This window comes from Myodes glareolus, chromosome 1 (assembly GCF_982192425.1).
Source record: "Myodes glareolus chromosome 1, mMyoGla1.1, whole genome shotgun sequence".
Lineage (NCBI taxonomy): Eukaryota > Metazoa > Chordata > Mammalia > Rodentia > Cricetidae > Myodes > Myodes glareolus.
In genome coordinates, this window is record NC_142026.1 from 28,703,758 (window position 1) to 28,722,737 (window position 18,980).

Consider the following 18,980-nt stretch of genomic DNA (forward strand, 5'->3'; position numbering starts at 1 on the left):
AATTGGAGATACTTGTATTACGGGAAATAAGCGAGACATGGAAAGACAAATACTAAATGTTTTCTCTCATATTCAGAATCTAGACACAAACACACGCATGTCAAGGCAGAACTATTTGGGAAGACTAAGGGGACCAATGTATGGGGGGAGCAAGAGTGGGTAACAAAGGGTGAATGTGATTAAAGTATATTATTATATACATATATCAATATATCATAATGAATCTTATTTTATACAATTAATATATGCCAATAAAAGGTTTTTGAAGGTCAGAATTGTTTAGGAGGTATTACATATAGCTCTCGTTATTTTTTTCTATTGTGATAAGACCCTTCAGACTGAAAGAAGAAGCTACACAAATCCCTACTGTCACTAGCCAGGCAGCTGAGAGTATACAGGGATAATCAGAGTGTGATACAGCCTTTAGAGATGCTCTGGTATAAAGATTGATTCCACTAGGGTAATGTAAAACAGGATGGAGATAGTATCTAGGCAGGTATCTGGATCTTCTACTGATTTGCAGTTTAATATTGTCTAAAGTATTTAAGGTCTTAATTATTCAAGTAAAAGATAGAGATATCTTGTTGAGTAAGTCCTTACTTTACAACATATGTATATATCACACTTGTAACTTTGAGAAAATTTCAAATAATCTTTTGATATTATGGGCATTTAAAATAGGCAGCAAGCTTCTAAGTCATCTATCTTGCTGCAGGTCCTTCTTGTATGGTTGAAGGTTTTCCTCTGAGCTCTTTCATACTTTGGGGCACTGCTGCAGAGACCTGCTGGGGCAGAGCCACTTTGCAAGTAGGATGTGCAGTAATTTTGGCATTACATTGGCCCAACAGAAATGGGCAAGAGGTTTTTTTTTGGGATTGGAAGTGAGTGTTGAAAATTGTAGCAACAGTTATGTATTATATTTGTACAACGGTCTTATCTGTATTTGGGTGTAGAAATTGGGTAAATTCTTATTAAATTTATCAGATAAGCATCATTTGGATTTTATAACGTTTATCAAGATTTATTTATTCAACAAATAGGTATTGCATACCTACTTTGTGCTTGGTGTTATTATAAGTGGTGGGTATATAGAAATGAGCAAATAAGGGAAAATTAGTCATAGAGCTTGCGTTTCATTGGGGAGGATATAATGACATTGAATAAGACAGTCTTTGTGGCATTCTCAGTAAGTGGTAAGTGCTAAAGAGGCAGAAAAATATGAGAGATGTGAATTTGGGGATGAGAGTGGAAATTCTTCATAATGTGGGTCAAGAAGGTAATGGAATAGTAACAACTATGGGACATGAGGGACTCCTTTTGGAGATCTTGGGGAACATTTGGTGCATACATAGTGTGTCAAGGAATAGCAAAGAGGCTAAGAGAGAGAGTTACTGGGTGAGGCTAAACAGATAAGTGGGATGGAGTGAGAGTAATATATTAGTCAGGGCCTTTGTATCATTGTTAAGATTTGGCCTCTGTCTCTGACTAATGTGAAGGCTTAGAAGGGTTATGAAGGGGAATTGATGCAATGTTACTTGTATTTACTAGGCCCTGACCCCTAATTCTGACCCCCGAGTTGGGAGTAGATTTAAAATGAACAGGAAGACTTTTTTTAATGGTAGAGACTGAGAGATGGTAGAGACTAAGTAAGATTGGCATCATTGAACTTAGAACTGACAGGATTCTGGAATGGGTTGAGAGGTATGTATAGGGGCGATGGGTGGTGGGTTGGGAGATGTCAAACAACTGACTAATTAATTAATGATGACAAGGGTTTGAGACCTGAACAGCAGAAGAATGGATGGAGATATTTAGTTATGTTTCTGATAGCTAGATAAAAGGTCCATGTGATGATCCATCATTTTATCCTATGTGTGTCTTCAGGAATATCCATAAATATGTGTTTTAGATGATAGATCCATAGTTGTTTTTTATAGTGAAAGAGACCTGTTGCCAAGTCTTCTCTAGAATACCCTGTGGAAATACAAATTGCTCTTCTTGGCTCCCAGGTATTTCCTGAATCATGTATTATTCTTCATCCCAAATATGCCATTAAGAGATTTGGAAGTGTGTTAAAACATGTGTGGCAACTGAGTACTGTCACTTTAGCCCAGTCAGTGTAGCAATGAAGGGAAGAGCAGCTCCTAAATGGACTTGTTGACATGAATTAAAGCCAAGCAGAGGCTCACGTGCAGTTTGAGAGGGAATTGTCTCCTGGGCACAGAGCCTTCAGCTGACACTGACCTAGTGGCCCTGGTCACTGCACATGTATGGATAGATGTGTGGTGCATGGGAGTCCTTTAGAAAAGCTGTATTGATAGCAGTCCTCTGCTCAAGGGAATGTCATAGTGTCTGCCTCTTTTTCCTTTTCCTCCTCCCTGACCCTGGAATTGAATTATCATGAAATACACTTTTTTTTTAAAAATAAAATGTAAACAATTACACTTTTCAAAAGATGACCCTTGTATTCATAGAAGGGTTTTTCTGTATTAATAAACAGAGCTGTTAAATGTTTTGTCTGGAGTTTAAGTAAGCCAGCATAATGGAAATGTTACCTGGTATCTTTACTTAGGATTCCATTTGAATTTTTTTGGTTACAGGGAATTTTTCTGTTTGCTCCTCAGTCTTGAAATACAGCATATTAATTTTAAGAGGAAGGGAAGAAAAACCTAACATACATCAGTTTTGAAGTGACCAGTTCCTCCTCTTAATTCTGGTGAGTTTCACTTGCTATTTGCAGTTGATATAATTTACTTTCTCAGTGGAGATAATTCCTCCCATTTTCGAGTGATAGAAAGGTATTCTGCAACTCTGAAAAGGACAGAAAATGCCCTGTAAGCTGCTCCCAATATAGACTTTCTCTTCTTTGTCTGTCCATTTGTGAGTTTCTGTGCTAAGACTTGTTTTCAAATTGGGAAACAATGGATTTTTCTATTTACACTTCAGACTCTATTGGAAACCATAGTTGTAATATAAACATGAAGGCCTAGATTTATTTTAGAAAGTAATGTATTTATTTTGATGTTTTCCAATTTCATTTCCTCATATTTATAAATATTTGCCTCACAGTGGTATGTTTTTTTTCATTTTGATAAAGTACCTGTTGAGTATTTTCCTGATGTGTCGTGTCATTGAGGACTTTGCAGGGTCACGATGTAGCATCATGCCAACATGCATTTTAATTTTGTGTCTCTTATTATGTGGTAGCTCTTTCATTCCTGCTCTTTTTTGAGAATTTTTAAAATAGTTAATTCAAGTCTTATTCTAGTCAGAAGAGTCAACTGAGCATGTTTTATGTGCAACCATTGTGGAAAACTCTGGGAGATGCAATAATGAGTATGACTTAATTTACTATCTTGTGGAAGAGTGAAATATACAAATACCTGGGATGTAGCCTGATCAAGAACACTTTCAGTGAAGGAATGACAGAGACTAGCAGTGGCCAGAGGAAGGCCAAAGGCCACTTCACAGAGAGGGAGGTTAGCAGAGGAGCATATGACAAAGAACTGAGTTTTGATTTTTGATTGTTTGCACACAAGCAGTGTGGAGAAATGCTTCACACAGTCGGTGTGAGTAACAACAGTTAATTGTATAAAGTTGATTCTAAATCTGTTTGTCTTTAACTCAGGAAGGAGATGTCTCTAGGAAGTCTGGGACCAAGCATGCTGGCTGGATTTAGAACCCTAACCCTGAGTTCATGTCACAGTCCTCGACACTTAGTAACTATGGGGTGGACATATCTGAATCTTTCCTTTATAGTGAAATGGTGTGGCCAAGATTGGTCTCCCTGTATCACCCATTGTGTGGATTAGATCAGCTAATGTATGAAAAAGCACAGGAAAGATTTGTCAGTGTGTGTTTACTATAATTCCTATATTCACAATTATATGTATGTTCACTCTCTCTACTTCTCTTATTGGATTCTTTATTTGAGTCATGCCATAGCACTGTTTTCTGCTTCTCTTTTCAGATGACACTTAGTCTGGGGCACCACTGCTAACTGCCAGACTGTGGTAGATGATTACAAATCTAGATCCCAGTACTCCAGTCCCTAGACCTCCATTTCCAGCTGTTCCTGGATGCTCCTTCACCTCTTGGACTTTTTCAGGCCTTAAGACAAAGCATGTCTCCCTTTACTGAACTGTTCTAGATTTTGGTTTCTGTTACCTGAATTCATTATGAATGGCAGTTAATTTTGATCCTTCTTTTCCTTTCTTGCTACAGGAAATTAAGTTCATTGTTGAGTTTATTATTAAGATGATGATGAAAACATTCACTTACTCAAGCCTTTCAAATTCCAGGCACCTCAGAACTATCTCAGTTCTTACAGCTTTATGATTATTGAATAGTTTTGTCCCCATTTTAAAGATGACAGACCAAGATTCAAAGAGTGAATTTTCAGAAATAGCTCTTCTGGGAGGTAGCAGAGCTTCAGCCAGCTCTGGGACGTATGCTGTTCTGCCAGCATCAGACCTTACAGAATAGACTTAGTCTATTACAGACTAACAGAACAAACTCAGTAAAAGGAATCCTAGTCTTCTCACTGTTGTCTCTGTCTTCTCTCACTCTTTATTCTCTATTCCTAAAGCAGTTTGTGACTTCTTGAATCATCAATGATCATTTCCCGAATCCAAGTGACAGTAACAAAATAATGATTCTTTTATGTCTTCTGAATTTAACTGAAACAGTTCTTCAATGAGGAACTTTGCTTCATGAGCTGTTTGATTATGCTGATTTGTAGGTTGTATAGGAAAGGTGGCTTAAATGCTTACAGTCCACCAAGCCTCACCAGAAAACCCTTTTATGATAATTTCCAAGTCTTTTAGACAAGATTCTCATATCCTTTAGTACTTTCTTTGTTGTTCCAGTAAGACAAAAAGTTCAAAATTTATCTTGTCTGTGTCCTAGTCAGAACCTGAAATAGCCATTGTCTTCAGGGAGGCCTGCATCTTGACTCTAACCAGTATACAATATGGAAAGATTCAAGATTTCATAGGTTTTTATGTCTTGAGAGCTCATAAAGATCTGTACCCCACTATGCCTTTTAGTCTATTCTTTTTTTTAACTAATTTTTGTTATGTGTGTATGTGTGTGTCTAAGTATGGGCTCACTCACACCACAGTATGCATATGGAGGTGAAAGGATAGATTTTGAGAACTGGTTCTATCCTTCCCCAGTGGGATCGGAGACTTATCCTCTGAGTCATCTCACTAGCCCTTGTTTCATTCATATGTGTCTTAGATAGTGACTAGAATGAAAAAGCTTTAAAATACTTAGGTTCTACTTGCCAATTTTCAGTGACTTGATATATTTATGAAATCCCATTACATTTTTTGCTTCTGTAGTTCAAAAGTGAATACCTAAAATAGTAATATATTCTCTCTCTCTCTCTCTCTCTCTCTCTCTCTCTCTCTCTCTCTGTGTGTGTGTGTGTGTGTGTGTGTGTGTGTGTGTATGGTCTGATGTGTTGGAAGATTTAGGTTGATGTCAAATGTCTTTCCATGGTTGCTATTCTTCTCTCGAGCCCAAATCTCATTGATTTAACTAGAGGGGGCTGGCCAATATGCTTCAGGGGTCTACTTGTTTTCTATCTCCCCTTTTCCCACTGTCAGTCCTGGGGTTACAAGTCTGTGCTACCACATCTAGCTTTTAATGAGTTTTGGATATTTACATGCAGGTCCTTGTGTTTGTGTCTCAGATACTTAACTGATTAAACTATCTCCCCAGCCTCAAATATTTTTTCTTGAGTATAGTGATCTAAAACATTATTTAAGTGGGTTGGTTTCTTAATGTGCTGTATAACAGTACTAGGCTAAAGTGATCGAGTGCTTGCCTAGTGCATGTCTGTGGACAATTCCCAGAACTATAAATAAAATTTTAAAAATATACTATATAGCTAATTTTATTGTATTCTGGTTATTATTGCTTTTCACTAATTTCTTCTTTCCGTTGGTGATTTCTTAATCTTTATACGTATGAACCAGAGCACAATTCTTCTAAAATTTTTTTCATATAGTATATTTTTGTCATATTCCTCCCCTCCCTCAACTCCTGTTTTCCTCCCTTATCCTTCCCTCTTCACTACCCATTGTCCTTTATATTTTTCTCTCTTAAAGTCACACACACACACACACACACACACACACACACACACACACACATTTTTAATACCAAAACAAAACAAAGCAAAAGTTACTCCTACCAAAAAACCAAACGTGTAGTCCAATTTGTGTTGGCCATCTACTTCTGAGCATGAGACCTGCACTGGAGCATGGTTTATATATATACCTAGTGTCAGTCCATTGAAGAAAATTTATTTTCCCTATTACAGAAACTATCAATTATCAATTGTAAATAGCTTCTTGGCTGGAGGTGGGACTTTGTGCCTGTTTGCCTGTGTTCTTGCTAAGAATGTGTCTGGCTTTAACTTGATGCAGGTCTTGTGCATGCTGTCACAATCTCTATGAGTTTATGTGTGCATCAGTCTTCAGTCTTCTTGTGTCTGGAAAATGTTGTTTCCTTGAAGTTATCTCTCACCTCTAGCTCTTAGACTTTTCACCTTCTCTCCTGCATAGATCCCTGAGCCTTGAGGGGAGGGATATGGTAGTGATAGCCCATTTAGGTAGGGCTGAGCTCTCCAAAGTCTTTCACCCTCTGCACATGATACAGTTGTGGATTTCTCTGTTAATTACCATCTAGTGCAAGAAGAAGCTTCTCTGATGTGGGTTGAGTTAAATACTGACCTATGAGTATAGCAATATGTCATTAGGAGTCTTTTTATTATTATATTCATTTAGGAGAGTATTAGTATTAGATTTTCTCCTAGAGCCCGGGACCTATCTAGATTCTTGGCCTTATTAACAATTTTGGTTATGGGTTCTCATGGACTGGGCTTTAAATCCAACCAAAAGATGATTGGCTACTCCCATTACATTTGTGCCTCTATTATATCAGGAAAGTACAGTTCTTAATAAGTAGTTGGGTAGAATCATGCTGATTTTAGAATCCTTTTATATAATTACATTCAGAGAAAGATATGAGATGGGCCAGTCTTCATATTGTCTGAAGTCAGAATTCTGGTTCCCTGTGTAATATTTTCTCAGTAGTCTGTGAGAACCAACTCATATATGAAACTAGTAGTGGCAGAAATAAACACATAGTAGAAATTAAAGGCCTAGGCTCTTCACCTACTGCCTTTTTAAAAAGCTGGTTACAGTAGCATGTGCCTATGGTTCCATATTTCTTTCTTAAAAACAAGCAAGCAAATAATCCCCAAACACCTCACTCCACCAAAACCAAAGCAAAGCAAAACAAGCAAGCAAGCAAACAAACAAACAAACAAAAATCAGGGAGAGGGAACAAGGGAGATTGAGATTGTGTTTTAGTGTGACCTGTTAGTCACACTCTACCATGTCAATATTTTTTTTTTTATCAGTTGTGCTTCTTCTGTGGTAAAACAATAGAGCAATGTCTGGTTGTTGTCACCCTGCCTGAGACTTAGGCTGTGCACGCTCCACCTGCTTGTCTAGGATGCTCTGACAAGCTTATTGCTACGCTCATTGTTTGAGGATGATTATGGACAGATGTTACTAGGTATCATTTAATTTCTAAGGTTATTTAAGTTAGTTCAGTGGGTTTGCTGATTTGAGTGATGTGAAAGTCTTTTTCTTCTGTAGCTTTCTCTCCCCTTTTTCTTTCTTACCTTCTCTTCTCCCTCCCTTTTCTCTGCTCTCTCTTCTTCCTCTACCCCTTTCTCCTCTCCATTTTTCCTCTCTCTCCCAGGTCTCTTTCTCCTTTCTCTCCTGAGTCTTATGTAGCCCAGACTAGCCTAAAACTCCTGATTCTTCTGCCTCAGCCTCCCAAAGTCACCACCCTCATTTTTTTGAATGATTTACTTTGGGACAGATATGTAATTATGTGTGGACATATAGGATTTATTTATGTTATGAACATAGACGATCTATGTGTAAGGCAAAGGGGAGAGGGGCAACTTTTTAAACTTGAGTGTCAATGTAGCGTCACTTAGTTGTGCCCTTGCAGAAGAACCTGAGGGGATCTTTTCTAGGTTACTGTTCTTTTGGACAGATAATGCAGGCTGTTTTACAGTTCATTTTCTAGTGGCCTCAAATTTTTTTTCAGTGGGTTTTTCTTGTATTTATTGCTAATTTATAATCTTTGACAGCTGTCTGTTGAGTTCCTTGTCCCCTTATTGGTGGTTTCTTTTTTTTTTGGTGTTCAATTTTTTTTATTGCTTTATAAATAATACAATTCAAAATTTCCATCTCCTCCCCTCCTCCCATTTCCCTCCCGCTCCGCAACTCGCCCTCTCCCCTCCCCCTCCAGTCCTAAGAGAGGGCAGGGTACTATGCCCTGTGGGAAGTCCAAGGTCCTCCCCTCTCCATCTAGGCCTAGGAAGGTGTCCATCCAAACAGACTAGGATCTCAAAAAGCCAGTACATGCAGTGAAATCAAATCCCAGTGCCATTATCACTGGCTTCTCAGTCAGCACCCATTGTCAGCCACATTCAGAGAGTCTGGTTTGATCACATGCTCGTTCAGTCCCAGTCCAGCTGGCCTTCGTGAGCTCCCATTAGATGAGTCACACTGTCTCAGTGGGTGGACCAACCCCTCGAGGTTGACTTCCTTGCTCATCTTCTCCCTCCTTCTGCTCTTCAACTGGACCTTAAGGCTCAGTGCTCGGATGTGGGTCTCTGTCTCTATCTCTGTCCATCCAGTACCGGATGATAGTTTTTTGGTGATATTCAAGATATTCATCATTGTGGCTATGGGACAAGGCCAGTTCAGGCAGCCTCTCCTCTACTACCCAAGGGCCTAGCTGGGGACTTCCCCGTGGATACCTGGGAACCCCTCTAGAGCCAAGTCTCTTGCCAACCCTAAAATGGCTCCCTTAATTAAGATATCTACTTCGCTGCTCCCATATCTTTCCTTCCTCCATCTCAACTGTCCCACTCCCCCAAGCTCTCATCAATCCTCCCCTTCTCCATTCTATCTCCCCCTCTCTCCTCTCCCCCCTCCCCCACCCCCTCTCCCATGTTCCCAACTTTTGCCCAGTGATCTTGTCTGCTTCCAATTTCCAGGAGGATCTATATATGTTTTTCTTTGGGTTCACCTTATTATTTAGCTTCTCTAGGATCACGAACTATAGGCTCAATGTCCTTTGTTTATGGCTAGAATCCACTAATGAGTGTGTCCATACCATATTCATCCTTTTGGGTCTGGGTTATCTCACTCAGGATAGTGTTTTCTATTTCCATCCATTTGCATGCAAAATTCAAGATGTCATTGTTTTTTACTGCTGAGTAGTACTCTAATGTGTATACGTGCCACACTTTCTTTATCCATTCTTCCGAGGGGCACTTAGGTTGTTTCCAGGTTCTGGCTATTACAAATAGTGCTGCTATGAACATAGTTGAACAAATGCTTTTATAGTATGATTGGGCATCTCTTGGGTATATTCCCAAGAGTGGTATTGCTGGATCTTGAGGTAGGTTGACTCCCAGTTTTCTGAGAAACCATAGTGGCTTCAAATTTAATCCCCATGCTTCAAATCTCCTGAATACTGGGTGTATGGGTATGACCTACCACACCTAGTAAGAACTCACAAGTTTTTAAATTTTTAATATTTTTAATCATTAAAAAGCTTATTTAGGACCAGTCGATCCATCCGGAGGGGAGTGAGCAAATGTTTTTCAGAGAACCAGAAAGTGTCAGTGGAGAAGCAGAAAGTCCAACCATTGTAGGACATGGAATTCTCAACTTCTAGCAAAAATACAACTGTGGGTTATACATATAAGATTTGAGCACACCTGCGTTCCAATGAGACTTTATTTATACAGTTAGGCTGTTGGCTAGGTTATCTCATGAGTATACTTCTCTAGCATCTAAACTAGTAAATTGACTATTAGGGGACTCAATAATAAGATATTATTAAATAACATAGATAGATAACATTGCTAAAATAGATAACATAATACTAACGACCAGAAGGCTTTTCAGAGAGAACTGCAGGATGACAGAATTGTTCCCATTGTTCTTGTTTTAACACAGAATTCGAAAAGCTGAATGAAGTCTACTTGAAATAAAATGAAGGATAAACTTTCTAGAGACAAAAATGAGAAAAAAAAAGCTTATTTAGTTTTGCTCAGAAAAATTAACCATTGTATACAAGTTTTTCTCTTTCTATAATTTCATAAGACCATTTTTTCAAAATTTTAGGGTTATCTTTTAGAATTATTATGAACATGTTATTATTAATTATTATTATTATTATTATGTGAATTTTTATAATATTTCACTTTGGTTTTCTAAGTGAACATTATAGCATTAATCATCTGGGAATAGTTACAATGTTTGAAAACCATAGTACTAGAATATTGTAGGAAGGATTTATTAATTTTTCTGACCTGTGTAAGGCAATTTTACATTAAGTATGGTCTTCATGTGATTTAATTAGACTATTAATCCGGTTTGCTAAAAGTAGGTAGCTGATATTTTGAAATCTCCCAGTTAAATTCAGTAGACTCTTCACATGATCAAATGTCAATACTTTATTTGGACCTCTGTTCACATGTTGCTTCTACTGAAGCATCTTCAAAACAATGCAGTGTTGCTAGTAACCCTGCACATCCTCTCATTCTCTTCACATCTTCACCAGCTCTTCATTCCTTCCACAGTTCTGATTGAACTTATTCCTGGTTAACTGTTCTTTGCTGTGTTTGTGGCTCCTAAATAGTGTATGGCCCTGTAACATACTCAAGAATGAGTTCTTCAATGCATGTGTACCTTGGTATTAGTCTGTTACCCCAGTTAAGATAGAGGCTTTGTGACAGTACTCACCAAGGGTGACTTTCTATTGTTTATTTAAAAGAGTGATCACAAACTATAAATAGTGATTGAATCTGTTTTTTGTATTTATATACATATATTTGTGGTCACTTTAGTTTTTATTGTATGTTTAACTTGTATAAGGTTTTTGCTTTTCATGCAGAAGTAGAGTCCTAAGAAGGGTGCAGTGTGATAGTAACATCTGGAACCCAGAGTCTACTATACTTTTTGCTGATATTGATGGGTCAATATACATAAAAGGTCACATGTTTTCTTCAGCAATTCAATCACACATGGCTTATTTATTTGTTTGTTTGTTTGTTTTACCATACTCATACAGATGGGAAAGAATATTGTCATGTGGCTATCATGTTACAGCCTCATGTGGGTGCTGGGAACCAAGCTCTGGTCCCCTGTGAAACAGCATGTCCGGTAAACTGCAAAGTTGTCTTTCCAGCCTCAAGGCTTTATATCTTTAAGAGAACATTTTATAAACTCTTATGTCTAATTTTGTCTTACCCACAGCATCTTATGTTCTTTATCTCAGTTTCTTGTATTTTCCTGTAGGTTCTTAGGTTTGGTCTTTGGATTGTATCCCAGAGTTTGTTTTTTCTTTATTGATGTTTGAATGTAGCATGCCATCAGCTTTGCTCTTCATCTGCAGTATTTTCTTTCCTGCTAGGTTTAATATGTGGGTGATGGTATCAAGTGTGTTTTTATTTGATTCATTGAGTTGTTAATTTCTATTTGTTTTTGTTGTTGTCACTGTATGTTTTCAAAATCTCTCGCTTTTCATTGCTGACTTTCTCAGCCATGTTGCTGATAATCTCATCCATTTTGTCAGTTTTTTCCTTAAGGTTGATGTCTCCCATTCTAGGTCCTGGATTGAGTTTATCTGTATCACCTTTGAAGTCATTGATTGTTTTCACTAACAAACTTTTGAAATTGTCATCTAATATCTTACTGTCTTCACTGTCTTTGATTTCAGTGCTCAAGGAGTTATAATCTTTTTTTTAATATACTATTTTTTTAATTAAAAATTTCTACTTCCTCCTCCTCCCATTTCCCTCCCCCTCCCCCTTCCCCTCCTCTCCAGTCCAAAGATCAGTCAGGGTTCCCTGCCCTGTGGGAAGTCCAAGGTCCTCCCCCTCCATCCAAGTCTAGGAAGGTAAGCATCCAAACAGACTAGGCTCCCACCAAGCCAGTACATGCAGTAGAATCAGAAGCCAGTGCCATTGTCCTTGGCTTTTCAGTCAGTCCTCATTGACAGCCACATTCAGAGAGTCCAGTTTGATCACATGCTCCATCAGTCCTAGTCCAGCTGACTTTGGTGAGCTCCCATTAGATCAGCCCTATCGTCTCAGTGGGTGGGCGCACCCCTTGAGGTCCTGACTTCCTTGCTCATGTTCTCCCTCCTTCTGCTCCTCATTTGGACCTTGGGAGCTCAGTCCAGTGCTCCAATGTGGGTCTCTGTCTCTATCTCCATCCATCGCCAGATGAAGGTTCTATGGTGATATGCAGGATATTCATCAGTGTGGCTATAGGATAAGGCCAGTTCAGGTGCTCTCTCCTCAGCTGCTCAAGGAACAAGCTGGGGACATCTCCTTGGACACCTGGGAACCCCTCTAGAGTCAAGTCTCTTGCCTAAATGACTCCCTTAATTGAGATATCTACTTCCCTGCTCCCATATCCACCCTTCCTCCATCCCAACCATCCCATCCCCCCAAGCTCCCCTATCCTCCCCTTCTCCTTTCTCTCTCCCCATCTCCCCTTACCCCCTCACCACCTCCACCTCCAATCTCCCAATTTTTGCCTGGCAATCTTGTCTACTTCCAATATTCAGGAGGATAACTATATGTTTTTCTTTGGGTTCACCTTCTTATTTAACTTCTCTAGGATCACAAATTATAGGCTCAATGTCCTTTGTTTATGGCTAGAATTCAGTAATGACTGCATACATACCGTATTCATCTTTTTGGGTCTGTCTGGGTTACCTCACTCAGGATAGTGTTTTCTATTTCCATCCATTTGCATGCAAAATTCAAGATGTCATTGTTTTTTACCACTGAGTAGTACTCGAATGCGTATATATTCCACACTTTCTTTATCCATTCTTCCATTGAGGGACACTTAGGTTGTTTCCAGGTTCTGGCTATTACAAATAATGCTGCTATGAACATAGTTGAACAAATGCTTTTGTAGTATGATAGGGCATCTCTTGAGTATATTCCCAAGAGTGGTATTGCTGGATCCTGGGGTAGGTTGATCTCGAATTTCCTGAGAAACCGCCGCACTGATTTCTAAAGTGGTTGCACAAGTTTGCATTCCCACCAACAATGGATGAGTGTTCCTCTTACTCCACATCCTCTCCAGCAAAGGCTATCATTGGTGTTTTTGATTTTAGCCATTCTGACTGGTGTAAGATGGTATCTCAAAGTGGTTTTGATTTGCATTTCCCTGATCGCTAAGGAGGTTGAGCATGACCTTAAATGTCTTTTGGCCATTCGAAGTTCTTCTGTTGAGAATTCTCTGTTTTTAAAAAATTAAAAACCCAATTTTTTAATTGGGTTAATTAGAGTTTTAGTGTCTAGTTTTTTGAGTTCTTTGTATACCTTGGAGATCAGACCTTTGTCTGATGAGGGGTTGGTGAAGATCTTCTCCCAGTCAGAAGGTATCCTTTTTGTCTTAATGACAGTGTCCTTTGCTTTACAGAAGCTTCTCAGTTTCAGGAGGTCCCATTTATTCATTGTTTCTCTTATTGTCTGTGCTACTAGGGTTCTACCTAGGAAGTGGTCTCCTGTGCCCATGTCTTGTAGACTACTTCCCACTTTCTCTTCTATCAGGTTCAGTGTGTTCAGGTTTATATTGAGGTCTTTAATCCATTTGGACTTGAGTTTTGTGCATGGTGATAGATATGGATCTATTTGCATTCTTCTACAGGTTGACATCCAGTTATGCCAACACCATTTGTTGAAGATGCTTTCTTTTTTTCCATTGTATACTTCTAGCTCCTTTGTCAAAAATCAGGTGTTCATAGGTTTGTGAGTTAATATCCGGGTCTTCTATTTGATTCCATTGCTCGACTTCTCTGTTTTTATGCCAATACCAAGCTGTTTTCATTACTGTAGTGCTGAGTTATAATCTTTTGGAGAAGCCGTATTACCTTGCTTTTTCATGTTTCTTATGTTTCTGTGTTGTGGTTTATGCATCTGCTGGTATGAGTACCTCTTTGAGTTTTATTTGGGATCTTCCACTAAGCAGCCTACTCTCTGAGCTCAACTCCCTGTAGCCTCCAGAGAAGAGAACATTTGCTTTTGGATGATGCTTCTGTCCCCCTACCCCAGTCTATCTCCTAGTGTCCTACCACTATGTTTTTGAATTTCTGAAACTCCTTCTCACCTCTCTTTGGAACAGAATCTTTCCCTATTCTGACTTTTTCTCTTTGGTCACATGGAAGCGACTTGGAGTCCACTATTTTATCTGGAAATCATTCCTAGTGGGATCCATGGGAAACACTGTGACATACCTGGGTGAATTCTTTTATCCTTTCTTAACATGCTGATTGCTTCTTTGTGATAATATTTCATGAAGCAGCATGGAATTTTCTAGTATTCTAGGCTTTTGGGAGAGAGGATGAATATGTAGATCAGAATCCTGAGAAGGTGGCATCTTAAAGACTTGAGTACCAGCATGGTATTGCTGGCTTGTTTATCTACTTAGGGAAGTTTGCATTGTAAGAATAAAGGTCTATTTTTATCTTTTTTGTTTTTTCGAGACAGGGTTTCTCTGTGTAGCTTTGGAGCCTATCCTGGAAGTCACTCTGTAGACCAAGCTGGCTTCGAACTCACAGAGATCCACCTGCCTCTGCCTCCTAAGTTCTGGGAGGTCTATTTTTTCTAATCACGTTATGAATATTTAATATTGCCAGCTGCCTGCAGTGATTTAAAAGAATTTTTCTATTTCCTTTCTTCAGGCAATTAAACCAGAGAGCAATGACAAAGAAACAGAAGTTACTTATGAAGCTGATATCTCTGAGGAGTGCTGTGGACACCACCTCTTGCAGCAGTCCCCAAAAGGCTGTAATAGTCCTGATGTCATTATAGAGGCCCAGTTTGATGACAGCAACTCAGAAGATAGACATGGCAACACTGGTGTGCTGGTTGATGGTGTTAAGAAATTGACACTTCATACTCCTGACAAAGGTGAGTCTTGGGCAGCTGTTTGACATTTGTTACAGCAGGTTTTTTTTTTTTTTTTAAGTTGAAACCTCTTTTCAACAGAGTAAGAAACTCATAGAATGATTGGTGTATTCCCAAAGTCTTTGTTAGTTTTAGGAAGGGCAACCTCTGGTAGACTTGTTTTAAGAAAGGGGAAGTGCCACCCTGTGGTTTGTGTAAAGTGGTTGCTGTTGCCATGTGTGTGGTAGACTTTGAGTTACTATTGGAACTTAGCTGCAGTGTGTTCCATTCTACCTTGTGGTTGATATGAGCAGAATTATCCTCCCTTCCTTTTTCTTTCTTTCCTTCCTTCCATTCCTCCCTCCATGCCTACCTTCCTCTTACCTAAAGCTTACACATGCTAGCTAAGTGTACTATTCCTGAGCTATACCTCCAACCAGAATTAAACAAGTCTTAAAATTCTCATTAAACACAAAACAAAAATCCACTTTATTTTACTCTCAGTTTTGCTTTAGTTCAGTCTATAATTACAAAAAATGTTTTTGTAATTTGTGGTAGACTTAGATCACTTTGAATTTTGAAAGTAGATTATTTTTGGGAGGTATTTTGATTTCAAGCCTTAAAGAAAAAAAAGTCAGTCTTATTTTTTTCTGAATGGCACATAAGCCATGGGTTCCATAATTATAGAAAACATCAAGTTGCAAACACATGGATCAAGAGCTGCACCCAAAGGCTTTACCTGGCCACACTCCAGGAAACTTAAGGGCAAGAGATATTTGCGAGTTGAGTACTACAGTATCTAGGTTTCTAAGGGTTCTAAAAAGGGAAAGTATATTTCCAGCAAGATTGAGTTTTGTATATACTTGGAAACGAAGAAGAGTGAGCAACATGGACCTGGCTAGGCTGATTAGACAATAAGCATTGTTATCAGGACATTTCTGGCCCAATCACCATAAATAGAAGAAGGAATGCCAAAGGATTACCAAAGGAGGATGTTGAGCAGACTACCTGTGTAAGATCTGGCAAGCACAGCTCAGGGTATCTTGAAGGCTGGGCTGATTCTAGGAAGGATTGCAGAAACACTGCTGTTTTTCTCCATTGCTTTTGACCTTAGCCAGAAAGTATGCTCTGAAAGCACGTGCCATTTTGGTGGCAAGAATTACTCATTCAGAGTGACTTCTCAGCTTTGAAATTTGAAATTAAATGAGTAGGCTATTGTTTTTTCTGTCACTTTTGTCTGCCTTCATTTCCCAGGTACACTGACCTGATGGTACACATTAGTCTTGTTTTTTAGGTTGCTTAGGTAACAGTAGTTTCATTCTTCAGGGATCAGACAGTTGGATCTTCATTTGGATGTAATTCTTGACTTTTCATTCTGATGTATCTCCTTTCCTTCTTTAAAAATAGTTGAATATTGTCTTTCTTCTTAGAGTTGCATGCATGTTGTATACAACAGCATCCATACTAGAAGTTATGTCTTTTAATGAGAAGAGATGGATATAACCAGGACCCTAAATAGCCAGTCTTTTTATTAACAAGAACACTAAGAAGAAAGATCCTTATATGACAAAATCAAGAAAGGAATACTTTAGAACCGGTTGAGTGTTTGATCATTCTTCTAAGTGATCTAAAGTGTTTGATCTTTCTTCTAAGTAGATTTCTTACTTAGAAGAAATCTAGTTCTGGTGGCTTAGAAGATCTCAGTTTCCTCCTTTCCCTCAGCACCAAGTTGGGGTGGGGTGGGGGGATAAGACACTGACACAAATGCTCGGAAATGATGAATGGGAGTAATTGCAGTCGATGGCCTGCTTATCAATTATTTTGTTCTTTGTCCTTTGAGAAGTTCCCTTTGTCCTTTGGGAAGCTCTGAAGCCAGACCTGTGCTTGGATGTATCATCTGTTATCATAACCGTCTCTCAGGAAAAGCTCAGAGTGCTTCACAAGTCCATGGCGTGCATGCTTGTGTTTTCTCCATATTCTTTTCACATGTTCCTAGCCCACTGCTGTTTCTGTGGCTTTCTTAGTAGCCTTGACCTAGGGAGCAGCTTTAATACTTCCTTCAGTGTCAGGTGCAGATCCCTCGCTCCAGCTGCCTCTAAACAGGGTTTGTGAAGCCACATGCTGTTTCTCATTTCTTGCCCTTTTGATATTTAGGAAAATTGCAGTTTGCTCTTTTAAGAAATCACAGAATTTTTAAAAGTTATTTCAACCAGATTTTATTGCTTAGGATAATATGAAATCTGGTTACAGTTAAGATGTTAGTACTTTTTGTATCATTTAAGGTTTTGAAAGTTATTGAAATAAACCATAACCTTAAGAACACCATAAATTTTCTCTAAGTCTTCTAGAAAGGTTCTTTGCTTTGTATAGTACTTTCAAGTGCATTATCAATCCTAGTTCTTGCTTGTGTTTCAAAGTGTTAATTTTTAGATGTCTTGTTTCTTTACCTAAAGCAATATATATGCTGTGTATTGCATGTGTGTGTTTGAGTTTCTCCCTCTTTGTTTGGGAAACTTAAGCAACATCTTCTCTGGTGAGTGAGAATGCAGCCCCAATCCAATTGTTTGTAGCAAAGACTCTTCATTGAATTAAGAGAAATGTATATCTCAGACTAGTCTCTCCTAGGAAGACAACATAAATATATATGTATACACATGTATAAATAAATTAGAATATCTATGAGAGCCAGTGAGAGAGTGTGCCAAAGACCTGACCCCGTTTGAAAATCCAGTTCCATAGCCTCTTAAAACTGAGTTTTTACTACTGTACAGTCATGGCTTCTTGTCTGCATGGAAATCTATTATAATGGCTCGGGTGTAGCTAAGTGATAAAAGCACTTGCCTAGGATGCATAAATCCCTGGATTTGATCCTTAACACTAGGGGAAAAAGATCTGCTATTGTGTAGAAACTGGGAACAGCTTAATTAAATTTCACTGGTTTTAAATGCATCAGTGGCTTTGAAAAATGTTTTGGCAAAGATTGCCTGGTTAGCAAGTTCCGAAGGATAAAAGTCTTTGCCAAGCGATATAATAGCTGTGTGTCTTTCATCACTGAGAATGGTAAGAACAGCTTTGGCCTCAGAATCAGGTGATCCTATGTAGTACATTTCCTGCCTCTGTCCCAGCAGGGTCTTCCTGAGACCTTTTGAATTTTCCTTGTCTAGAGACTAGCCTCTACTAGTTCCTGATGGGTGAGCAAAGATTTGGAATGTGATGTTAATGACACCTTTGCTTCAATCTCTCAGTCAGTTGCCACTGTTTTTTCCCAAGAGGAGACTCTGTGAGGAATTCTCAGTCTTTCCTGAGATTTGAATTGGTCTATAACCACTTCTCATAGACCTTCCCTAGTCACCACTGGGAAAAAGACCCCCACCCTTAAGACCTTTCAGTGCCTCTGTCTTCTTGAATTCTCTTTCCTTCTTTCTGCCTGGCTCAGGAGAGCAGACCTGATTCTGATGGGATTCTTGGAGTTATTGAAACCCTAAGATTCTTTTCTCCAAATTGTCTGTTAACCATTTTTCTTTCTCAGATCTCCATTGTATATAATGATGGTTGGTATTACTAGAAGACAGTTAATTTGCTTCAGTAATTAGAATAAGTTTCAAACACATAGCAATTTTCTATTATCTAAATTTTTGTGCCAATCTTTAAAAATCTGATTTTAAAAAAGATGTTAAACCTTGACCAAACTTTCCTTTAACAAAGTGTGCAATGGGAATTTTTGCTTCCCCACTTTGGATTGGATGGATAATCCATAATATCTGGTAGAGAGATGATGGCCAGGACCTGTAATATCCTAAGGCCCTACTCTAATTCAGACTAGCCACAGCCTTCCCTGTAGAGTTTCCAGAAGAGATGCATGCACTGAAGACAAAGTGAGACAGGGCTCAGTACTTCATTAATTCAAGCAAGGCTTGATCCAAGCCAGAATGCTTTTACCAAACTCCCTCCCACTGGC

General features: G+C 38.8%; 1 protein-coding gene across 5 annotated transcripts in view; it reads left to right on the forward strand.

Moving 5' to 3' along the window:
• The window catches only part of Dis3l2 (DIS3 like 3'-5' exoribonuclease 2), a 329,266-nt gene that overhangs the window by 90,136 nt on the left and 220,150 nt on the right, over positions 1-18,980 (forward strand). For all 5 annotated transcript variants that reach the window (XM_085697205.2, XM_085697193.2, XM_085697207.2 and 2 more), the window contains one exon: positions 14,818-15,046. In XM_085697205.2, coding sequence (XP_085553331.2) covers positions 14,818-15,046 — 229 coding nt within the window. The remainder of the gene's footprint in view (positions 1-14,817; positions 15,047-18,980) is intronic.